General features: G+C 52.1%; 1 protein-coding gene across 7 annotated transcripts in view; it reads left to right on the top strand.

Annotated features, from left to right (window-relative positions):
- The window catches only part of MYH14 (myosin heavy chain 14), a 90,641-nt gene that overhangs the window by 30,986 nt on the left and 34,839 nt on the right, over positions 1–24,816 (top strand). For 4 of the 7 annotated variants that reach the window (XM_032387953.1, XM_032387950.1, XM_032387951.1 and 1 more), the window contains 15 exons: positions 2,007–2,102; positions 4,270–4,388; positions 5,625–5,777; positions 6,171–6,344; positions 6,669–6,842; positions 8,212–8,326; positions 10,179–10,277; positions 11,830–12,017; positions 14,983–15,102; positions 16,590–16,661; positions 16,795–16,955; positions 18,042–18,150; positions 20,305–20,436; positions 21,408–21,614; positions 23,616–23,753. In XM_032387953.1, coding sequence (XP_032243844.1) covers positions 2,007–2,102; positions 4,270–4,388; positions 5,625–5,777; positions 6,171–6,344; positions 6,669–6,842; positions 8,212–8,326; positions 10,179–10,277; positions 11,830–12,017; positions 14,983–15,102; positions 16,590–16,661; positions 16,795–16,955; positions 18,042–18,150; positions 20,305–20,436; positions 21,408–21,614; positions 23,616–23,753 — 2,057 coding nt within the window. The remainder of the gene's footprint in view (positions 1–2,006; positions 2,103–4,269; positions 4,389–5,624; positions 5,778–6,170; positions 6,345–6,668; positions 6,843–8,211; positions 8,327–10,178; positions 10,278–11,829; positions 12,018–14,982; positions 15,103–16,589; positions 16,662–16,794; positions 16,956–18,041; positions 18,151–20,304; positions 20,437–21,407; positions 21,615–23,615; positions 23,754–24,816) is intronic. The other 3 variants (XM_032387957.1, XM_032387955.1, XM_032387954.1) reach the window with 2 other exon arrangements.

Raw genomic sequence — 24,816 nt, 5'->3', positions numbered from 1 at the left:
GGGGGGGGGGGGGGGGGGGGGGGGGGGGGGGGGGGGGGGGGGGGGGGCAGAGAATCCCAAGCGGACTCTGTGCTGAGTGCAGAGCCCAATGCAGGGCTCAATCTCACCACCCTGAGCTCATGACCTGAGCTGAAACCAAGGGGGCGCCTGGGTGGCTCAGTCGGTTAAGCGTCTGCCTTCGGCTGAGCTGAAACCAAGAGTCGGAGGCTTAACCGACTGAGCCACCCAGGCGTCCCCAAAAATCCACTGTGTATTAAAACCAAACACAAAACACTTGTGTTTATACATAAAACAGTTGGGATTGGACTCAGATAATTACAAGCCATTATTTCACGGACACGGATGTCTAGTGGGACATTTAGGAGTCACACGGGGTGAGGGCAATTCTGTGTGGTGCGGAGGGCCCTGCCTTGGGCCCCATCTGGGTCCCAACCTGCGCGGGCCCTGTGATATCCAGAAACACCCCACAGATTGCCCCCATGGCCTCCATTGTTATGCCAGCCAACCCCTGGGAGTTCCTGAGATGTACTCTAGGGGACAGCACTGATTGTCCATTCACGAGGAGCTTTCTGGAAGCTCTGGGCTAGCCTGCGCTTACAGTCCCTCCTCTTTTGTGGTTTCTGCATTTGCGACTTCGCCTGCTCGCTAAATTTATCCGTAACCCCCAAAAGCAGCACTCCTGGTGCTTTTGTAAAGATCATCGTGTCATTCACACAGGGGTGGAAAGCTTGAGTTGTCCAGCGCACATGCAGCTGAAGTTCAGCAAAGCGCTACTCTGCCTTCCTGTCTCAGCTCATACCATAACCCAGAGTCCTTTTCCCCTTTTCGCCTGCTACTGAGTGCCACGTTTTTCACGTTTCTTGTGCTTTTCTTGTTGACGGCTTCACTGTCTAAAATGCCCCCCAAGCAAAGTGCTTAATGCTGGCTAGTATCCCCAAATGCAAGAAGGCTGTAGTGTGTCTCACGGAGAAAACACAGAAATCCGATGAGCATCCTTCAGGCTCGAGTTAGCTATTGGCCGTGAGCTCAACGTTAATGAAGCAACCTTATATATTAGATAAGGTGTCTTTGAACTGAAACACATATAAAACAAGGTGATGTTATTGATCAGTTGATGAAAATATGACCAGGGGCTCACAGGAACAAAACCCTGTATTTCCCATAAGCGCGTTCGATTGCATTTGCTAATTTGTGTTCACGGTGACTACAAAGAACGTAACTCGGCAATAAGGAGAATCGACTGTGTATTTTTTGCCTTTTTAAAATGTAGACAGTGGTATGCCGTATATACCACTCTGCACCTCGCATTTTTCACTTGATAGTTTAGAAATCTTTTCATATTTAGGGCACCTGGCTGGCTCAGTCTACAGAGCGTGCAACTCTTTTCTTGGGGCTATAAGTTTGAGCCCCACGTTGGGTGTAGAGATTACTTAAAAATAGAATCTTAAAAAAGGAAATCTTTTCATATTGCCCAAGACTTTCTTCGTTCATTCCCATGTGTCCTTTTAAATCTTACATGCATTGCTTTATAAAACGGACATAAGCAGACACCAAATGGTGCTAAAACAAACCTTGAATATAAAATACAGAATTCATGTATCCGTTCTTATGTTTTAGGACCTGCCCAGTGTCACAGATGGATTTTAAGCTGAGGGGCGGTGGTGTAATTTGACATAGAGTTGGTTTTTTTTTTTTTAAGAGTTTATTTATTTATTTATTGGAGAGAGAGCACGTGTGCATGCAAGCGGGGGGGCAGGGAGGGGCAGGGAGGGGCAGAGAGAGATTCTCAAGTGAACTCCGTGCTGAGGGTGGAGCCCAGCACGGGGCTTGATCCCATGACCTTGAGATCATGATCTGAGCCGAAATCAAGAGTCCAATGCTTAACCAACTGAGCCACCCAGGCGCCCCTGACATAGGGTTTTTCAGCTAGATTTTTAGAAGGCTAGTTAGGACCACACATCAGGGTCTGGAGCCCTATGCGATTGCTCTCTCTCTCTGCCCCTTAGCCATGCTGCGGATGGTCTCAGCCGTTCTCCAGTTTGGCAACATCGTCCTGAAGAGAGAAAGGAACAATGATCAAGCCTCCATGCCTGACAACACAGGTATTCCACCTGGCCTGCAGCCCACCCACCTGACCCGGCGTTCCCTGTTCCCCCAGACAGAGCATCCCCCCCACTCCCCGCTCCCCAGCCAGGCGTGCCTCCCAGCTGTGCTGATCCTTTACCAAAATGTCATCTCCCACTCTTTTCCTGATTCGAAAAGATGTCCTCTCTGCCGAAGGTTTGAACAACACCAGTGTGCCGGAGATCCCCCGTCATCCCGGCCCCTCCGAGAAAACCATTAGCATTGGGCTTTTCTCTTCCTGGCCTTTGTGCTCTGCATATATATATACTTTTTTTTTTTTTTTTTGCTTTTCAAAAGCAGAATTATAGTTGATACTCCTTTTTTATCAAAACGGAAATAGCTTTGCTTCTTTATGATCATAAAATAATACAAGCTGGATGGGGGGAGAATCTGGCAATACAGAAAACTATAAAAGCAGGGAAATGACCCACAGTCATACTCCTGAGAGGTAATTACTGCAACATTTTGGGGTACTTCTCTCTGGGCTTTGTTCTCTGTCTACATCAGAGCAGAAACATTGTCACAGAAGTGGAAACACGCTTCGCACCCTTTCCCCCTCAAGACAGCAAGAGCTTTCCATCCTGATTATAAAATCCTATGGGCTCGTTTTCCACAACTATACGACTACAGAAAATATGAGGAAAGGGGCCCCTCCTATCACGCTATTGATCAGCAGTGTCACCTGTGGTGCTTGGGGGCTCTATTCGCACGCCCAGCAAGTGTGCCGTGCACGCTCATTTATTCGTTCAACCTACAAAATTGGGGTCAGACCTTGTAGACCATTTTGAAATTTGCTTTTTTTCCCTTAATGCACTGAGGGCAACGTTTCAAGGTTATTAACTAGAACGTTACTGGGGTTTCTTCCTCTGGGGTCTGTGGGTAGAACCGTATGTCAGCATAATTAATCTCCTGGGAAATCCTGGGTGTTTCATTCTCTGCATTTGCAAACGTTCATTGGAGAACCAGTCCATGGGCCAAAGGACACAGCAGAGGCTTTAGAAGCCTCCAGAACATTCCTGTGACTCGCAGCATAGCGCCCCAGTACACATTCCCTGCTGTTCTTCAGGCCACTTGTTATAATTCTTAAGTACTTTCCATACCATGCAAAGTCACCGTAGAAGAATTAGAAACTACGACGGCACCAAAAGAACAAACAAACAAACAAAAAAATGTAAATGCTCATCAGCTCACCTCTCAGATATAATCACTGTTTATTTGGTGTTTTTCCTTCTGGATGTGTTCTTTTCCTTTCTCTTTTCTGCTGGTGCTAAGAATTTGTAGTAATGGTTTTTCCATTATGGAAGTGACAGAAGCTGGAAAACATTTCTTAATTACCATTTTTTATGAATTTTTTTCTTTACAAAAATAAGGAAGAGCAAGTTGCTTTTAAATATTTATTTATTGGCCACTTCCATGGGTTTTTACTCCAATAGCTTTTCCTCCAGTATTTTATTAGCAAATGTCCAAGCATACAGACAAGTTGAAAGATTTTAGAGCAAACACCCAGATATCCACCACCTAGATTCTACCATTGACATTTTCTACACTTGCTTTATTGTGTATCTTTCCATATATCGTTTGTCCATCCTGTTGTCTGGTGCATTTCAAATTTGAAGATTTCCGTGCACTTCAGCGTGTACACAAGTAGTTCACATGTACATGCATCAGCTCGCATATGCATATCACCTACTCGTGTCCAGTGTTTGCTTACAATTCTTTCTTTGGAGTGAAACATACAAACCGTGAAATGCACACATCTTAAGTGTACCGTGTAATGAGTGCTAATAATTTTCAGTGACTGCAGAACATGTATTCAAATGGAGGATCCCTGACTCCCTAACCAATCCCCAGTTGCTGGGCATTCAGCTTGTTTCCTGTTTTCCTCCATCACCAACAAGGCTGTGACGTACATCCTCCTGGTCCAGTCTTTGCTCACCTCCGGGATTATTTGTCCCATCTTGGGGTCCCTGAGAGAGAATTGTTGGGCCAGAGGACGTACACACTTTTAGGATTGTAACGCTTACTAGTGGGAGAGGCTGGGCCCCTCGTCTGTTCCACCAGCAGTGGGGGCGACCCCCTCCGCTGCGCTCAGTGGCCGCTGCCGCCTCCTGGGGCTGATCAGACCTTTGTGCCTCTCACCCTCAGCTGCACAGAAGCTCTGCCGTCTCCTGGGACTAGGGGTGACGGACTTCTCCCGCGCCCTGCTCACCCCCCGCATCAAAGTTGGCCGAGACTACGTGCAGAAGGCTCAGACCAAGGAACAGGTGGGCGGGGCTGGGGGGCAGGTGGGGCGCACGGAGAGCCAGGCGCCAGGGTCCTGGGCCTTCAAGCAGCGTATGCTGGTTTTTCTCTCACTCAACAAACTTTGGCTGATTGTTCGCTCCATTGCCCACTCAGGTTCTGGTGCTAGGAATAAAAGTCGTAATGGAAACAAAGACCATGCCTTGGTGGAGCTCAGCGCGAAGTAGGGAACAGATCATAAAAGAAGATACATAAGCAGTGAGGCCTTCTGTGAAGGAGGGGGTTCATGTGGTCAGGAAAGTCCTCCATGAGGAGGTGATGTTTGAGTTTGCTCCCAGATGGTTCAAGGCAGAGGGAACAGCCTTGGGGCTGGAACAGGCTTGGTGAATTGCGACTGTCAAGGTGGTCAGTGAGGCTAGAGAGTGGGGCAGAGGGTGGCAGAAGCCGCAGTCAGAGAGGTCGGAAGGGGACAGATCGTGCAGGGTCTTAGGAGCCACAGAAAGGAGGTGAGTTTCATTCAGAGAGCAGTAGGAGGCCAGTGGGGGTTTAAGCCGGGGAGCAACCTGATTCGGTTTGTCTTTTATAAAGATCCCCTTGTCTACTGCATGGAGAACTGGATCCCGGGGGCACGGGTGGGAACAGGGAGACATAAGGAGGCTGCTCTCATAGTCCAGGAAAGCGATGATGGTGGTGGGACTGGGGAGAAGTGAAGCCATGCTAGAGGTTTTCAGAATCCAGCTTTCGGGCAGAGGCCTCTGCCTGGCCCCAGGCTGGGCACTCAAACAAAGTACTAGGGTGAAGAAGACACAGTGGGAGACATGGGGGTCAGAGATTGGGGATCACGTGAGAGGCCAGGTTCCACTCTCAGCTGAAGTACTCTTGTTAGGATCCATTTTATAGATGAAGAAACTGAGGCACAGAGAGGTTTAGCCACATGCCTGAGGATGCAGAGCTTCTGAGGGGCAGAGCCAGGATTCAAACCCGTGTTGTCAGGCTCCAGAGTCCACCTTCTTAACTGTTATGCTGTCGAAATTGGTTCGAGGGATGGGGGGAAGATGAATGAACTAACGTGCCCCCAAGCGCCTCACACACTGCCTGGCGTGTAGTAGGGCTCTGAACTGGTTGGCATCATCATTAACATCATCATTCTCGATGAGCTGTGACGGGGGCCCGTCCACACCAGTGTTTCCTTGCTGGGGGGCGGGCTGGGGCTGCGGGGGCGGGCTGGGCCCTCACCATGTGCCCCCCGCCCCCCGCAGGCTGACTTTGCGCTGGAGGCCCTGGCCAAGGCCACCTACGAGCGCCTCTTCCGCTGGCTGGTCCTGCGCCTCAATCGTGCGTTGGACCGCAGTCCCCGCCAGGGCGCCTCCTTCCTGGGCATCCTGGACATCGCCGGCTTTGAGATCTTCCAGGTCTGCACTTGGTGCCAGGCTGGGGCTGGGAGGGCTCCGTCACTCTGGCCCTGTCCCCCTCCCACTGGTCTCTGTCCCCTCCCTCTGGTCTCTGTCCCCATCTCTGTGGTCTCTCTCCCTCCCCCAGTCTCTGTCCCATCTCTGTGGTCTCTGTCCCCTCCCTCTGGTCTCTGTCCCCCCCTCTGGTCTCTGTCCCCATCTCTCTGGTCTCTTTCCCCATCTCTCTGGTCTCTGTCCCCATCTCTCTGGTCTCTGTCCCCCCCCCCCCCCCTGTCCCCCCCCCCCTCGTCGCTCCCCCCCCCCCCCCCCCCCCCCCCCCCCCCCCCCCCCCCGCAGTCTCTGCCCCTCCCCCGTCTCTGTCCCCTCTCTCACTTGTCCCCTCATCCCCTGCAGCTGAACTCCTTCGAGCAGCTGTGCATCAACTACACCAACGAGAAGCTGCAGCAGCTCTTCAACCACACCATGTTCATCCTGGAGCAGGAGGAGTACCAGCGCGAGGGCATCCCCTGGACCTTCCTCGACTTTGGCCTCGACCTGCAGCCCTGCATCGACCTCATCGAGCGGCCGGTGAGCCTGAGGGTCCTCCCGCCCCTGGCGCCCCCCCCCCCCCCCACCGCCTCCACCAGGCACGAGATCCGAGACCTCAGTCCGGCTCCTGCCCTGCTGGGCCTCCGGCCTCTAAATCAGTTCATGACAGCGTCTGCTTTATAGATGTGTAGGCCCCGGATGTGCCTGCCACGGGGCCTGGTTTGAGCCAAAGCTCTCATCAACAGCCGGAACTGTGTTCTGTTGTATGTCCATGTGCCTCTTACAAGAGCTACAAGTTAGCAGCAACCTAAGAGTCCAGTGTGTGGGGATCTGACGTACTCTTCCCCTCCTGTTGGTGGTTAGGCTAATCCCCCTGGGCTCCTGGCCCTGCTGGACGAGGAGTGCTGGTTCCCAAAGGCCACGGACAAGTCCTTTGTAGAGAAGGTGGCCCAGGAGCAAGGAGGCCACCCCAAGTTCCAGCGGCCAAGGAACCTGCGGGACCAGGCTGACTTCAGCGTCCTGCACTATGCAGGCAAGGTAGGTGGCTGGGCCGGCCCTGGGGCCTGTGGGCGGGGGTGGGGACCACTTGGCTGCAGATGCAGGGAGAGTGCAGAGGGAACACAGCCCCCCCCCCCCAAAATGTCCCCTGGAACAAGACACTGACAGGGGCCGGGGAAGCCCAAGGAGGACTGAGGACTCTGTCTGATGAAGTCAGCAAAAGCTTCCTCAAGGAGGGAGTTATTTCCAGTAGGCTTGGAGGGGTGGATAGGAGTTCGCCGTGAGGAGAATTATGTGCATTTTATTCCCTCATTCGGCAAAGATGTGCCTTTTGTATGCTCAGCCCTGTGCTGAGCAAAGCTGGGGCCCCACGCCGGACGTGGTTTCTGTCCTCACAAAGTTCCTGATCTGGGAGAGGGACAAATACAGACCATGAGGATAGATGGCTGCTAGATGCTTCAGTGGGGGTAGCGTGAAAGCCCGGAGGAGGAATGCCAGGGGAGGTTTCAGAGGAGAGTCATGCTTGATCTGGAACTTAGATCAAGGGTCAGCAAACATCTTCTGTACCTAGTTTCAGCCAGTCTCTGGCCATAGCTACTCGCTTCTGCCGTTGTAGTGCGAAAGACGCGCCGGGGAATATATAAATGATTATGTAAATGAAGGCTGTATTCCGATAAAACTTTATTTACAAAAAGGTGGGATTTGGCCTGTGGACCATTGTTTGCCAATCCCTGGCCCAAATGTTGAGTAACAGCCAGTAAAGGATAGGTGAAGGATGGGAAGGGCTGTCCAGGCGGAAGGAACAGCATGTAGAGGCTGGGAGGCAGGAGACCTCTGTGCTGTGTCTAGCCCTCGCTGCCTCTTCCACACATTGTCTAAGACCTCCCGTGGGCCCAGCCCTGTGCTGTGAGTCAGATCCGAGCCCTTGCCTCAGGGAGCCACTGTCTGGTGGGGGGCACATGTGTGGGGGGTTGTGCTGGTCAAGACTGTGACTCTGGGAGCCTCGAAGCAAAGCCCTGAATACTCGGAGGGAGCCAGCCGTGTGAAAATCCGTGGTGAGGGAATCACAAGCAGTGGGAATGGCAGGGGTAAACCTGAGGTAGAAATGAGCTTGTGTGTTTGAGGAACAGTGAGGAGCCCAGTGTGGCTGGAATAGAATGGGTAAGGAAAAAGTGAGGGTGGATGCGGTCCTCTGGGTGGTCAGAGGACAGGTAAGGGAAGTAGAGGGAGAGGGACCCTGCTGGTGGAGGGTGCAGTTCTGCGAACGGACACAAGGTGGCACCGATGCTCTCTCATCCATGATGAGCCCTGGAGCTGGCAGTCCCAGAGCTTCTGGGAGGTTCCTTGGGAAATTGGGAGAACTGGTGAAGCTGCAAACTCACCACCTCCTCTGCCTGACTTCACCCAGGTCGACTACAAGGCCAATGAGTGGCTGATGAAAAACATGGACCCTCTGAATGATAACGTCGCAGCCCTGCTTCACCTGAGCACAGACAAGCTAACGGCAGAGATCTGGAAAGACGGTGAGGGCCAGCTTCCCCAGCTTCCCTGTCCCTGGAACTCTGTGCATCTCTTTTCCCAGCCCACAGTGTGAACACCTTCGTTCTAGAGGCTAAGTTCTGAACGTGAGTTGTCTGCTCAGACACGGAACGGATGTAGGCAGGCCAGACGGTCTCCCGGTAGTGTTTCCAATCAGTGATTGACTGATTGGTTGGTTGATTGTTATCTTAAGCCCGCATCATGCTCAATGACAAAACACACACCTCCTTAATCAGAAACAAGATGAGGATGCCCATGGTCACCACTGCTGGGCAACATGGTTTTAGCAATACTAGCCTCTGCAATCAGACTGGAAAAAGAAATAACTATATGAATATTATAAAGGAAGAGAGAAAGTTATTCATTGTAGATGGCATATGATCCCTAAAAAAGAAAAAATCAAGAGATTTGACTGAAAAAGAATTAATCACAAGAGAACTCAGCAGCGTGGTGTCTTAAAGATTAGTCGGCTTTGGGGCTCTGCTTTCTTGGCTCTCACAAAGTTCCTGTCAGGGCCCCCAGGGAAGAAGAAAGGAATAATAGATCTCCATGTCATTTGGGAGAGCTTTCCTGCTCCAACAAGGCCCATGTGGATTTGGCCATCAGTCTTTTTGGAATGGCATTTCTGGGAGGCATGGGCAGAAAAGCTGAATGTCTTTGGAGTGAACCCCGGAGCTTTCCAAGCCTTGTCTGCCCCTCCCCATCCTTAGAGAGGAGATGATTTTAACAACTGGTGGAACCAGCATCTTGGTTTCTCCCGATTCAAGGCTTCCAGAATCTGTCAGTTTGCCTTAGCCTTTTTCTTGAAGTGAAAAGCGTAGTTGTGAGTCCCAGCCCATGCAATGAGACAAGAGAAAAAATAAGCAAGATGCATGGTTCCCAAACGAACTCATGGAACAAAAGGGCACGAGGTGCCTTGATGGTGGTGAGCTGATTTTAGACAGAGAGATTTGATGTTTGTGTCTTGCATGGTTTATACACGAGGGACTGACAAGCAGTGTTCAATGTCCAGTAACAGAATCAGATTCTGCTATGAGACTCATCTCCTCAGCCTGAAAATCCCCCCACCCCAACACACACTTCTTCAAAATCTGTGTCCCCTTCAAGGACACATCACACCCCCCCCCCAACCATGATCCCTCACATGCCCCATCTCATAGGTGCCCGGCCCCCCAGGGGTTCCAAGAGCAAAGTGGAAGTGGGAAGCCTGTTGAGTCCTGGACTCGAACTTGGCACAGTGTTACTTCCTCCACGATTCTCCTGAGCAAAGCAAGTCACAGCAGCCCAAATTCAAGGAGCTGCAAGTCACAGGGAGGGATGAGGAAGGTGGCTGTTTGTGCATCAATCTCTATGACAGCTGCCCTGAGCCCAGAGTCGGGTGCCCAGCATCCCGGTAGCCCAGGGGGAAAGGCAGATGAGACAACCTCTCCTCAGAGAGGCAAATGCAACAAACTGGGTAGGAGTATCAAGTCAGTCCTCGAGCTTCCTGGCAGCCAGAGCAAAAAGGGATACCTAATCAAACAGATAGATTCTACCTCTAGGGAGACAGATTTTTTTCCCCTTGGCATTAAATTCTCACAAAGGACATTCATCCTTTCAGTCAACTTTGATGTCCTCGGTGGGTAGACACAGAGGTGAACGGGACAGTCCCCCTGGCTTTAGAAGTTCACAGCCAACACGGAAGTTTTCCCTCCCGCTTTGCCTTGTGCTGTTGACTAATAATGTTCTCTTTTTTTTCTGCCACCTTCTCTCCTCCCTTCTCTTGCTGTTCCCTTTGCATCTCCCGCCTCCATCTCTCTGCCCTTCCCCTCATCTGTCCTCACCCCACCCCCCAAGAACACGGGGGTTTCCAGCAATTCTCTTTCCTTGGCTCCTTCCCACCGTCGCCCCCAGGATCTTCAGGGAGGCGAGGCTCTGCTATTTCTTCGTCAGGGGGTGGGTGTTGCTGTGCATCGACTGGTGAGATTTGCCGGCCGAGGCGGGTGGGCCTGTCAGACCGGGTACCTGACTTCGAACATCTGTCCCCTCTCCTCCACATGGAGGACTCTTGCCCTTCTTCCCCTTCTTTGGCGCCTCCCTCAGCAGTTCCCACACTCTCCGTAGCAGCACACCCTTCTAACTAAACTGCATGTAAAAGGAAAGCAATTGCGATAATACTAGCTGGTGTTTACTGAGCACTTACTATGTGCAAAGCCCATTTACGATTACTAACCCCTAGAATCCTCCAAACAACCCAGTGAGGCAGGTGTTAGTACTACTATCCCCATTATACAGAGGAGGACATTGAAGCCCAGAGAGGTTACGTCACCTACCTGAGATCACACAGCCAGTAAGGGACAGAGCTGAGATTTGAACCCAGGACATCGGGTCCCAGAGCCTCTGCTCTTCTCGGGGCCGTAAGAACTTAATTATCCTTTTGATAATAGCCGGGAGTCTGGTGGTGAGAGGGAGCATTGAACCTGGGGAGGAAGAGGCCGTACGTGAGCCCCCCTGCACACCAGGCCCTGCCTGGAAGTGAGGATTATCTGGCTGACCCCAATGACCCTCCCTGCTGAGGGCTGCAGGACGTCAGAGTCTGCCCCAGCTGCAGAAACCTGGCAGGATTTAGAACAGAATTCGAGGTAAAGGAGTAGGTATCTCTCAGTAGCTGAAGTGACACCATCAAATGACAAGATCAGGCCTTACTGGAAAAATAGTTCAGTGGAAGCATCTGTCTTCTTCTTCTTTTTTTTTTTTTTTTTTTAAAGATTTTGTTTATTTGTCAGAGAGAGAGAGAGAGCAAGAGCACAAGCAGGGGGAGCTGCAGGCAGAGGGAGAAGCAGCCTCCCCGCTTAGCAAGAAGCTGGATGTGGGACTCGATCCCAGGACCCTGAGATCATGACCTGAGCCGAAAGCAGACGGTTAACTGACTGAGCCACCCAGGCATCCCCCGTCTGTCTTCTTTTAAACACTGCACATAAAAGCCAGGCTTTATTACATTTTTTAGTGGGACATTGTTTTAAGTTCCTAAAAATGCCACCGTGCTGCGTTCGTGATCCCTGGCACCCTCTCGGTGCCTGTAAAATGGGAACAATTCTTCTAGGCTTATAAATGAGTGGCGCCTGGCAGAGAGGAAGTGCTAGGTAAGCAGGTGCTGTTGTCATCAGCACCTGTGGATAAGGAACATGGAGATGCAGTTTGCATCCTGGAGGAGATGAGAGGTCAGAGGCCAGGGTTCCAGAGGACTCACCCTGCCTAGGTTCAAATCGTAGATCTGCATTTCTAAGCTGTGTGGCCTTAGGCGCAGTCTTCCACCTCTCTGAGCTTCCTTTCTGAGTTTACACATCAGTCCAGCGGGGCTGATAACACCTACTCACTGGTGTTTCATATGTAAAATGACAGGTCCTAGAAATGATAAGACCCTTGAACTTTAACCAAGTTTAACCAGTCCACCTACAACTGACCCCTGACCCCCTTCTTTCTCTGCATCTGTTTCCTCTTCCCATAGTGGAGGGCATCGTGGGGCTGGAGCAGGTGAGCAGCCTCGGGGATGGCCCACCGGGTGGCCGCCCCCGCCGGGGCATGTTCCGAACGGTGGGACAGCTCTACAAGGAGTCCCTGAGCCGCCTCATGGCCACACTCAGCAACACCAACCCCAGCTTCGTCCGCTGTATCGTTCCCAACCACGAGAAGAGGGTGAGTGACTGGCCTGGGGAGGGGGGCAACTCCGGCAGGGGGTAAAGGCCTGGCCACTGACCTTGGCTGGAGCCAGGCTCACCTCAGACTGGCTGTGTGACCTTGAGCAAGTTGCTTTCCCTCCCAGGCTCAGTGCTCTGTTAGGAAAATGCATTCATTCAATTCAGGGGACTTAAATTTTATTGAGCACCTACTAAGGGCCAGGTTTTGGGGACACTTTCGAGAGAAAAGCACAGCCAACTCCTATTCTCACAGTCTAAGGGGGAGCACAGACATTCAACTGAGCAACCATAATGAATGTCCAGTTGGATTTGTAGGGGTGGTAAGTATCCCCTAAGGCTTAATCTGGTCTGTGATGTCAGGGAGGCCTCCCTGGATGTGGTGGTGATTGAGCTCTGAAGGATAAGTGGTACCCTGAGGAGAGAACAGCTTGTGCAAAGGCCTGGTGGGACATTGGGGCATGAAAGGTGCGGGGGATGGAATGAAGTCTGTTGGGGCTGGGGGTGTCATGTCGGGGTGGGGAGACCATGCCTGGCTTCCCGGGCCACCAAAAGGTTTTCTTGTTAGGAAAATCAGAGAATGGGCCCTGTAGAGAAGGGTCAACATGGGTGAAAATGAAATACAAAATGAGGTGCCCTAGGCTTACCCTGTCCTCAGAAAACAGGAACTGTGGTTACTGTGTGTGTGTGTGTTTGTGTTTGTGTGTGTGTGTGTGTGTGTGTGAGATGTCTGCAAATATCCTATCTTATCAAACCTAAGACACGTCTATTTCTCACACTTTAGCGTCTCTGAAGTTGGGGGTGTGGCTTACAATCAACCTGTCAGAGGTTAATTGATAGGAGTTTTTCTTTCGTGATAGTATCTAAAATAACAGCGTTTTGCAATTGATGGAGGCTTATATTTGATGAAATACGGTACATAGATTCACCCATTTTTTTCCAAGGAGCCCTGGTTATTTTTAGCGGAATGGTGCTTAGAGTCTAAGATCTGGCTGTTAGGTGTGCTCAGTGGTATTAGAACTTCTCAGCAAACAGCTGCGTATATATACACACAAGTGAATATATACACATACGTATAGATGTGTATTCACGCGTGTATACACACACGTTTTTTTCTTAAGTCATCTCTATACCCAATGTGGGGCTCGAACTCACGACCCTGAGATCAAGAGCCACGTGCTTCTCGGCTGAGCCAGCCAGGCACCCTGTATGCACACGTTTATATCTATATTGATTTCTATAAATATCCCTACATACTGAAAACTGTGAGTTCACAGCAGTATGCCAAGTTCTGTCTCAGCATCACAGAGTTCATTATAACTTTTTCCTCATGCAAATTTGTGACTCTTTTTGTATGTGTGACAGTGAGAAATCTGGATCCCACAAAATACTACATATTTATGTGTTTTCTCAGTCCCCTGTAATGTAATCCATCTCTTGGCCCTCCTGGCACCTCCCCTACTCAAGCCTGCCCAATATTTTGTCAAAGAGTGGGATGGAGGGAAGAAGGAAGAAAATATCAATGTGAGGCCATCCTATATATCATTTCCGACTACAGTTCTTTCCAGCTATTTCCTTGGGGGTGTTTTGATTGTGAGACAGTCAACTAAGGTGGCTTAAGCCAAAACGAGAATGTATAATCTCACATAATTGAAATCCCACGGTTGGGTTCAGTTATAGCTGGATCCAGGTGCCCAAATGGTGGTGTCAGGGGTCTTTTTCCTTTGCTTGGCTCTATGTTGTCTTTACTCTGAAGGAATCTCATTCTCGCTCTCTTTCTTTCTCTTACTCCCCTCAGGATGATAAGGCAGCCCCCAGTAGTTCCAAACTTTGGTTCTCCCAGTTCAGCAACCATGGAGGGAAAAGAGAGCCTCTTGTCCAGGGTCCTCATTGGTCCAGGATGGGTCTTGTGCCCACCCCACTAGCAGACTGAGAGCCGCAGGGGAGAAGTAGCTCTCTCCCGAAGAAGTGAAGCCTTATTGCTAAAGAAGGGGGTACACATATAGTAATAAAGGGAAACTCCCTTTTGCCCAACATAAACAATCTGAGGGCGGAGGCTTTTATCTGCTTTTTCACTGTTGGGTCCCTAGTGCCTTGAACAGTGCTTGGCACACAGTGGATATTCAATAAATGTTTGATGGATGCATAAATATAAGGTATATATGCTTCAGTGGCCCTAGAAAAAGATCCAGAATGGTGGTATTCATATTTTATTCCCACCCCCCAGAAATTCACATTCTACCCTGGGCTGTGACCCGGACGTTGGATTTTTGTTTTTTTGGTGTTTTTTGTTTTGTTTTTAAAGCTTCCTAGAGGGTGCCAGTGTGTAGCCAGGGTTGAGACCAACCGATCTAGAAAGTTCTATTAGAAACTGGGGACTGTGGGGTGCCTGGGTGGCTCAGCCAGTTAAGAGTCTGACTCCTGATTTCAGCTCAGGTCTTGATCTCAGGGGATCTCCGGGTCGTGAGTTCAAGCCCAGGGCATTGGGCTCCATGCTGGGTGTGAAGCCTACTTTAAAAAAAAAAAAAAAAAAAACAAGAAAGAAACTGGGGATTGTGTTGCCCACTCTGGGGGCCTGGACAAGGCAAGAGTTCTGTTTTAGAATGTTAAGTTTGAATTTTTGTACTGTTTAGGGTTTTTTTTTTAGAAGGAAGGGAGGGAGGAAGGAAGGAAAAGGCAACAAAAGTTAGCTACTCCAAAATAATGATGTATGGGTTTTATTCACGCATCACCTTCCCAGTGAGGCCTTTCCCCAACTATCCCTGGTGCAGATTCAGCACTCCCCGCCCTCCCTGCCGCTAAGCAGTAGGTACTCAGTAAATTGTAGGTTGACCCGTGTGAAATCGCCAAGGATTTCTGACCCTCCCGAAGGGCCCGTCCTGGTTTCCCCAGGCGGCTGCCGTCTGGTGCGTGGCGCCCCCATGTGGCCGCCGTCGACCCCGCGTGTCCGTCCCCGCTCTCCGCAGGCCGGCAAGCTGGAGCCTCGGCTGGTGCTGGACCAGCTGCGCTGCAACGGCGTCCTGGAGGGCATCCGCATCTGTCGCCAGGGCTTCCCCAACCGCATCCTCTTCCAGGAGTTCCGGCAGCGGTGAGTGCGATGGGGCGGGGCTCGGTTTGGAAACCCACCCCCCCATCTGCATCCAAATCCCCCCACTGCTACTTCTGAGTCTGGGGAGTCAGGGCAAGTTCCTTTGGTTCCGGTCTCAGCTTTTTCCTCTGTGGAATGGGAGAGCAGGACCCCGCTCAGGTGGTTCCCCGAGAGAAAGATTGCCTTATGCGGCAATCTGTGTGTGGCGATCTGCATTTCTTTACAAATGCAATAGAAAGGGATAGAACAGAAAATACCAGAGTTTAAGAAGCAAGTCATAGGGGGTGCCTGGGTGGCTCAGACCGTTAAGCCTACGACTCTTGGTTTCTGCTCAGGTCATGATCTCAAGGTCGTGAGATCTGGCAAGCATCCGACTCTGCTGGGTGTGAAGCCTGCTTGACATTCTCTCTCTTCCTCTCCCTCTAACCCTCCCCCTACCCCCCAGCCCCCCCACTTACGCACACGCGTGCTCTCTTTCTCTCTTAAAAAAAAAAAAAAGACATTATTAAAAAATCCAGTTCCTGGGGCACATGGGTGGCTCACTCAGTTAAGTGTCTTAGCTTCGGCTCAGGTCATGATACCAGAGTCCTGGGGTCGAGCCCCACGTCGGGCTCCCTGCTCAGCGGGGCGTCTGCTTCTCCCTCTCCCTCTGCCCCCCTGCCCGCTTGTGCTCTCTCTCTCAAAAGTAAATAAATAATAATTAATTAATTAATTAAAAATACAGTTCCTCGGATGGCTGGGCCACATCTCAAGGGCTCAGTAGTTACATGTGGCCAGTAGGCTCTCTATTGGACAGTGCAGCTCTGAGTCTGCTACTCAAAGTGCGGTCCCCGGGACAAGCAGCATGAGCATCACTGGGCAGCTCCTTAGATATGCACATTTTCAGGCACCGCTGCAGACTTACTGAATTAAGATCTGCATTTTAACAGCCCACCCCTGGTGACTGAGCAACCCTGATACACACACACACACACACACACACACACACACGTCAATCACCAGTCATAAAATATGTCATATTAACATAGGACATGTCTTATGTATATGATGCATGATATTTTACAAAATGTCAAGATCCAAGGAAGAGCACAGCAGGGGAAGGGCTCTGAGGACACGCATGTATGTGTTTATGAACTGTATCCCGTTTCATTCTCCGTCGTGCTTAGACATTGGGAAGAAGCCGCTGCACAGCACTTAGCTCAGGGCCTGACCAATAATAAGTCTTCAGAGACATCAGCTGTCACTGGCAGGCATTCTCACATTTCCACTCTGAGACCCACCTGTGTTCCGCATCTCAGTGATGCTGGTGGGGTGACAGAACACTCACGATCAGCACACAGTGAGTGTCCAAGGGGTGGCCGCTCTTGGGGACAGTGCTGTCGTGGGTGGTGTTAACGCTCTTAGCCCAGTGTGTGGTGCTCGGTGTGGCAGGAGCTCAGTGACAGTGTGCTGTAACTCCCCACCCCCCCCCCCCCCCCCCCCCGCCGATATGAGGTCCTGACGCCCAATGCCATCCCCAAGGGCTTTATGGATGGGAAACAGGCCTGCGAGAAGATGGTGAGTGTGGGGCAGAGCCCGAGCTGCAGGTGTGTACGTGTGCACGCGCAGGGTCCCAGGCGGTGGAAGAGGGGAGCAGGGACCGCCCTCTCCTCGCCCCTCCTCTTCATCACCCCTCTCCCACCCCTCACAGATCAAGGCCCTAGAACTGGACCCCAACCTCTACCGTGTGGGACAGAGCAAGATCTTCTTCCGGGCAGGGGTCCTGGCCCAGCTGGAAGAGGAGCGGGACCTGAAGGTCACAGACATCATCGTGTCCTTCCAGGCAGCTGCCCGGGGGTACTTAGCTCGCAGGTAGGGCACTGTGCTGTCTCCTGGGTCCCGTTGGCCAAGGCTGGGGGTAGGGAAGGGTTGACCAGAGGGCTCCAGGGGTCAGGACCTCTGAGATGGTAGAAGGGCCGGGAAACAAAGGGGTGGAGCCACCAGATGCCCAGGCTTCTTGCTGCTACAGTCCCCGAGGGCCCACATAGGCCAGGTCCAGTGCTGAGTGGTGCCGGGGACACAGAGAAGAGCTAGTCTTGGCCGTAGGGTGACCAACCATCCTGCCTCGCCCAGGACTGGAGGTTCCCCAGGATGCATGATTTTCGGGGCTAAAACAAAGAAAGCCCTGGGCAAACAGGGAACGGTGGTCACCCTTCCGGCCAATGCCTCAAGAGACTCCACCCTGGAGGGGGAGACATACACGGGCACAAAGCGTCACAGTCTGGAATGGGATGTGCTTTGATGGTCGTCCAGGTGTAGTGTGGAGACCCTACAGCAGACCAGGATGCATCCAGGTCCCACTTGATGGCCAGAGAGACGGAGGAGGATGGGACAGGTGTTGTAGGCAGGAGCGACAGCTGATTCAAAGACCCAGGGATATGGGAGCCTGATGTGTTTCAGGAATGTGAGAAGTTTGCAGGAGAGTCCCCTTCCCCCTTGAAATGGCCCAGAGGGAGGATCAGAGAACAAAGGACTCCCCCAAACACCAGGCTGAGGGGTGGGGACCTTGTCCGGGGGTGCTGGGGAGCCAGGGGAGGGCTGTGAGCAGGGGAGGGGAGAGTAAGCTCTGGGTGTAGAAAGACCCCCTTGGGAGGCAGGTTGGGGATGGACTGGAGGGAAGAGATTAGAGGCTGGAAGGTTGGCGTGAGGGTTCAGGTGGGGGAAGAGGAGGCCTGAACTAGGGTTGTGTGGACAGAGAGCGGGGATAGAGCAGAGAGAGTCAAAGGCCAAAGGACTGACAGACTATATGCAACGGGATCTGCCAATATTAGAAAGTGCTTGCACACATAGGCCCTCAACAATGGTTGACTAAGTGAAGGGAGCTGTGCTCTCTTTCAAAGGGGACAGGCCTGGAGGGGCTGAGCCTCCACTCTCCCACTTGCCCGTCTCCCCACCCAGAGCCTTCCAGAAGCGACAGCAGCAGCAGAGTGCCCTGAGGGTGATGCAGAGGAACTGTGCCGCTTACCTCAAGCTGAGACACTGGCAGTGGTGGCGACTCTTCATCAAGGTGAGGGTGCCTGGGGAAGTGGTCTGAGCAGCAAGGAGACAGCACATTGGGGCCAAGTGGCTTTCTCTGTTTGGGCCTCAGCTTTCTGCATCTGTAAAATGGGACCAATCAGCCCAATCTTTGTTAGCCAGGATTCTTTGGTGTAGCAAGTGACCAAAAAAATCTGACTCAAACCAACATGAATAAAAGATTGAGGACAGCTTCAGGAACAGCTGGATCCAGGGCTAAGTCAGGGGTCCCAAAGACCCCCTCAGATTCAGTGATTCACTAGGAGGACTCACAGAACTTAGAGAAGCTGTTCTGTTCATGGTTATGGTTTATTACAGTGAAAGGATAGAGATTGAAGTCAGCAAAGGGAAAATGTGCACCGAACAGAGCTTGGGAGAGACCAGGCACAGGCTTCCAGTTGTCCTCTCGACACAGAGTCATGTGGACAGTGCTTAAGTCTTCCAGAAACAATGTGTGACAGCATATACGGGCTGTTGCCAACCAGGGAAGCTCCCCTGAGTCTCAGTGTCCAAGCTTGTTATTGGGGGGTCAGTCTCATAGGCATGGCTGACCCCCTATGTGGTTGATCTTACTCAGTCTCCAGCCCCTCCAGAGGTCAAGTTGATACCATGGGGGCCAAGAAACCCAGGTAACAAAGTCACTCTTATCAGTCAGAATATTCCAAGAGCTTGTAGATTATCTTCCAGGAGCCAGGCAAGGGCCAGGCCTTTCTATGAAAGGTGCAGGGTTTGGACAATGCAGGCCTGCCGAGTCAACCCTTTATTGCACAAGGGCCCAAATAGTGATGTCAATTATCTGACCTTCTGTGTCTCCCATTTGGCTTTTCCTCATGGTGATCACCTCTAGGCTTTTCCACATGGGGGCCACCAGCGCATTGAGACTTGTTCCCCGACCAGCTAGGCCAGCACGGTCTTCCCCTATCCCAAAGCTCCAGCCAGAGTCCCAGGTTTGACTTGCCCTTGGCCAGCTGGGGTCATGTGACCACCCCAGGACTCGTCAGGACACATCAGATGAGCCAGGCTGGTGTCACATGCCCGCCTGGAGCAGAGGGGCAGAGCCAGGTGGTCGGGCCCCCTGTGAGCATGGGGGGCAGTGTGTTCCCCCAATGGGAAATTGGAGAGGAGGAAGGAAGTTCGAAATTTGGAGGCAAAAAACCCAGCCATTCAGTGTAATTCCAAATACGGTGTGGGAGCAGTCAGCCTACGTGCCCTCAGCCAGTGTTAACTGAGCTCCTACTATGTGCCAATAACTTTGGGGGGGATCATGATAAAATGGTGAATAAAAGCAAAGTCCTGCCCCATGGAGCCCACAGTCTAGAGCAGGGGTCAGCAAAGTGTGGCCTGGTCCAGGTGCCTGTGTTTGTAAATGCCCATCGGTTAACGCATTATCTGTGACTGTCTTTGCGTTCCAGCAGCTGAGTGGAGTTGTTAAAACAGAGAAAGGGTGGCCCACAAAGCCTCAAACGTTTCCGAGCTGGCCCTTTAGGAGAAAGCTGGCCTACCCCAGGTCCTGGGCATGGGCATTGACCGGCATCAGCAAATGAGCCTCACAGATACATATAAAATCGTGGCCGTGTTAAATGCCATGAGTTAGGGCAGAAGAGAATACAATACTGTAGAAAAAGAACCGAGCTGAGTCGAGAAGAACCAAACAGAAAGCAGTGGGACAGCAATGATCAGAGGGGATCCCACTCAGCAAGGGGGAGCCTGTCCTTTCAGTTGATCATGTGTGTGTGGCACGTGTCCCGCGACCTGAATCACACCGCGTACAGTGCATCTCTCTCACCCCGGACCGGGGACTCGGGAACTTGGAGGGACATTGTGCTACAGAACGGCGGCGCCGGTGTGTCTCGTCGCCCAGGGTTAGTTTCGCGAAGAAGGAACACGTTTAGTGCGGCTTGCCTTTGCCCCGGGCTGTTCTAGGCTCTTCACTAGTGTCAGCTCATTCACGCACTACGAAAACCCCGAAGACCCCGTGGCGCAGGGGCTGTTCCCATCCCCGTTCGATAGATGACATGAGCCGAGCTCGCCGGACGCCACATAGCTCCGGAGCTGCCACCGGAACCCGGCTCAGGGTGTGCGTGCTCACTCAGCTCCCGGGCCAGTGGAGCCAGCCATGCCCACCTTTACCTGCCCCCCCCCCCAGGTGAAGCCGCTGCTGCAGGTGACGCGGCAGGACGAGGTGCTGCAGGCGCGGGTGCAGGAGCTGCAGAAAGTGCAGGAACTGCAGCAGCAGAGTGCCCGCGAGGTGGACGAGCTCCAGGGCCGCCTGGCGCAGGTAAGGGGCGGGGCCGCGGGGGCGGGGCCATGGGCGGAGCCAGGGCGGGGGCGGGGCTCCCAGCTGAGCCGCGATCGCTGTCGCGGGGAGAGGGAAGGTGGGGGCTCCGGTGTGCTGGGGCCCCCGATCCAGGCTGAGACGTGCAGGAGGCAGGGCCCTGGGGTGCAGCCAGGGTATTGGGCGGTGGGGGGGTGGGTGCTGGTTCCTGCGGAGCCGAGATGCTCAGGCGGCTGGCCTCCCAGAGGGGCAGGGTAGGGGCCGGCCTTGTGGCAGGGCGACGGGAGGCAGGCGGTGAGCTTTCCGTTGTCCAGTTTTTCTGGTGTCTCATAAGTAATGCTGAAGCAAAACCCTTTTTGAGCATTTTCCTGTTTGCTCTTACTGAGTTATTTGCTTTGGTTAAATCTCTAGGCGTAGGAGTGTTAAATGAAATGTGAGATGGTAGGGGCGCCTGGGTGGCTCAGTCGTTAAGCGTCTGCCTTCGGCTCAGGTCATGATCCCAGGGTCCTGGGATCGAGCCCCGCATCGGGCTCCCTGCTCAGCGGGGAGCCTGCGTCTCCCTCTCCCACTCCCCCTGCTTGTGTTCCCTCTCTAACTGTGTCTGTCTCTGTTAAATAAATAAAATCTTTAAAAAAAAAAAAATGTGAGATGGTAGAAAGCCCTCTCGGGCGCTATTTGGAGGGTGGACTGGAGAGGGAGAGCCTGGAGGTGGGCAGGCTGGGAAGAGAGTCCACGGGGAGAGGATAAGGCCCAAGCTGTGGGGAGGTGAAGGGAGGTGGGAGAGAGGGTGGCACCCAGGGGTCTGACTTGGTGACTGGGGGGGGGTTGAGGTCATCCCGAGATGGGGACCTGGAGGAAAGCCCTCCAGGCCCCAAAGGGCGAAGCAAATCAGGAGGCAGGAGGGACCGAGTGCTCCACTGAGACTGCCCTGGGAGCACTGCCTGCTGAGTGCTGACCTCCCACCCTGTCCCCAGCTGGAAGAGGAGCGCACCCGCCTGGCGGAGCAACTCCGAGCAGAGGCAGAGCTGTGTGCGGAGGCCGAAGAGACGCGGGGCCGGCTGGCAGCTCGCAAGCAGGAGCTGGAGCTGGTGGTGACAGAGCTGGAGGCCCGCGTGGGCGAGGAGGAGGAGTGCAGCCGCCAGCTGCAGAGTGACAAGAAGAGGCTGCAGCAGCATATACAGGTCGGGCCCCTGTGTGCCCACAGGCCACCTCGCCCCATGCCCTTCCGTCTACCCAGACAACCTTTGCTTCTCCAAACCATGTCTCACTGGGCCATGAATTTGCAGAAAACTCAACTCAAAGTGGCATAAGCCAAAAGAATACTTCTTCGTTTCAAATAACGGGAGACTCCAGAATGCTTATGCATTCTGCTTCAGGCATGGCTGGATCCAGGTGCTGAGGTGATACCCTCTGTGCTCTTTTTCTCTCCATCTCTTGGCTCCATTTGCCTCTAGGCTGCTGTATTCCCAGGCAGGCCACCCTCCCGTGGTTCCCCTTCAAAATCCACTGTGTGCTTTACATCTTCATTCAGATGCTAAATTTTCATTGGCAGTATTCATCTGCATTTATGTGTTATGACCTCTTCACTTGAAAAAAGTAGATTGAGGTACCCAAGTTATGCCAAACATACTTTAAAAATTTCCAGTGATTAAGTGAGCATCTGATCTTACATTTAAAATAAATAAAATTAAATAAGTTTGAAAATTCAGTTCCTCAGCCATACTGACCACATTTCAGGAGCTCAGCAAGTGTTTTAATCACCTCCTCTTCGTCCTGTAGGTGGGGGAGGGATCCTGCCCTAGAGTTATGGGGATGGCCTGACACCATACCACAGAGAGCCACACAGGGGTTGCACTCAGGAATAAAATGAACAGGCCACAGCTGTGGGAGGCAGGCTTTGTAGTAACAAAAGTATGGGGTGACCCCTGGTTCCTACAGGGAGATGTGATCGGTGAGTTTGAATAATTTCAGGGCTGGCAGGCAACTGAAGTCCCCTATGTAGGCAGAAGCTGGCCCTGTGCCTGGTCCCCGTGATGTGTAGTGTTAACGTGACCAGCGGACCTTATCTGTGGGAGCAGAGCAGGTAGGAGGAGGACGTGTGGGTAGGCCATTATAGGTCCTCCCAATACCAGATAGCAAGTCAGCACCTAATACTGAATCCTTTTTTTTTTTTTAATGGAAGTATTATTGTATTATTGGGGCACCTGGGTGGCTCAGTTGGTTGGGCATCTGACTCTTGATCTCAGCTCAGGTCTTGATCTTAGGATCGTGAGTTCGGGCCCTGTGTCGGGTTCCGTGCTGTGAAGCCTACTTAAAATTTAAAAAAAAATTTTTTTTGAGGTATTATTGACATATAGCATTAGTTCAGGTATATAGCATAGGGATTTAATATTTGTATATATCAGGAAGTGATCTCCACAGTAAGTCCAGTTAATATCCATAATCTTACATAGTAACAAGAACAAATATTCTAGTGATAAGAACTTTTAAGATCTACTCTATCAGCAACTCTCAAATATACAGTACAGTGTTATGAACTACAGTCATGCTGTCCATTACCTCTCCGGGATTTATTTATTTTGTAACTAGAAGTGTGTATCTCTTGACCCCCTTCACCCACTTCACTGACCGTCCCTCGCCCCCCGGCAACCGCTCATCTCTTCTCTGTACCTATGAGCTCAGCGTTTTGTTTTTGGTTTTGTTTTTTAGATTCCACTCATAAGTGAGATCATCCGCTATTTGTCTTTCTCTGACTTACCTCACCTAGCACAATGCCCTTGACATCCTTCCACGCTGTCACCCAATATCGAATCTTAATTTCCAGTCTCACACCACATGTTACCACAGTGGACAGTGCCTGTCTGTATGATGTGTTTATTTATTATATTTTTGGCTTATAATCTTCCCGCACACACAAGAATGTCATTTCCATAAGGACAAAGATGTGTATCTATTTTTGGTGCCTGGAACAGGCACACACAGGGCCCTCAGGGAAGGCTCAGGGGTAATGAATGAAACGGGAAGGCCAGTAAAGTTTTGCTCCTTCCCAGCCTCGCCCAGAGCAGGGACCTGTCTGAGCCACAAGCCCGCGGGGTTTGGGACCGTCCCCTCCACCCTGTCCTTCCCATCTCATGCCAGCCTCCGGCCCCTGGGTCCTCATCCCTTGCCCCTCCCCTCTCCAGGAGCTGGAGAACCACCTCGAGGCCGAGGAGGGGGCGCGGCAGAAGCTGCAGCTGGAGAAGGTGACCACAGAAGCGAGGCTGAAGAAATTTGAGGAAGACCTGCTACTCTTAGAAGATCAGAATGCCAAGCTGAGCAAGGTCGGTGGCCTGTAGGCCCCCAGGGGCAGGGAGCTGTGGTGCATGGGGTGGGGGGTGAGTCTCTCTCGGCGTCTCCCCCAGCTAGCGCCCCCCCTAGGGGTCTCGGGCTCTCAGTCTCAGCTGTGTCTCCCTTCAACCTTTGCTCTTCCCTTCACTTTCCCTTTGTCACACCTTCACCCGAGCAGGTATTTATTGAGCAACTACTGTGTGTCATTACCCATCGCTGGTAGATCATAAGACACCCAAAGCCACGCGGCTGGAGACCACCACCATCTCATTATATCCCATCCTTCTGTGGGTCAGCTGGGGCTCCGTCGCACAGCTGCTCCGTGGCTCTCGGAGGCAGTCACTGTGGCGTGGGGGCCGGGTGTGGATGTCTGCCGTCTCGGTGCTCCTTCGTGTGGCTTCTGTCCCCACAGGAGAGCGTGGGTTTCTTACACGGCAGCTCCGGGCTCTGAGAAGGGGAAGCGGAAGCATCCAGGCCCCTTAAAGTATTAAGCCTGAAACTGACACGGCATCACTTGTGCCCCATTCTATAGATCAGGGATTGGCAAACATCTTTTGTAAAAGATCAGATAGCAAATATTTCACGCTTTGCAGGCCTCTGTGCTTCCGTCACAAGCGCTCAGTTCCGCCGATGTAGCATGAAAGCAGCCACAGATGGTACATGATCGAATGCGTGTGACTGTGTCCCAATAAAACTTTATTTATAAAAACAGATGGTGGGCCCGATTTGGCCTGCACACTGTGGTTTGCAGACCACTGAGCTTAAAGCAGTCATAGGCTCAGCCCAGATTCAGGGGGTGGGAAATTAGGCTCCATCCCTGGGTGGGGACATGGCAAAGAACCCACCACCATCTTTTACCTGCCACAGCTAGGACTGGGCTAGGCACAGGGGATTTGGCATTGAACTAACCTAGAAAGCCATTTATGTCCTCACAGGGGGCTGGGGGAAAGGGATGCTAGATGAGACACCACAGAAAATAAACATAACCACACATTGTGACTTAATTTTAAACTGTCAGAAAAGAATAGAAGACTATGGAGGCGGGAACCTGGGTGG

This window comes from Phoca vitulina, unplaced genomic scaffold (assembly GCF_004348235.1).
Source record: "Phoca vitulina isolate PV1807 unplaced genomic scaffold, GSC_HSeal_1.0 scaffold52, whole genome shotgun sequence".
Taxonomy (NCBI): domain Eukaryota; kingdom Metazoa; phylum Chordata; class Mammalia; order Carnivora; family Phocidae; genus Phoca; species Phoca vitulina.
Note: the sequence above shows the minus strand (reverse complement) of the source record. Positions and strands in the feature narration are given on the sequence as shown.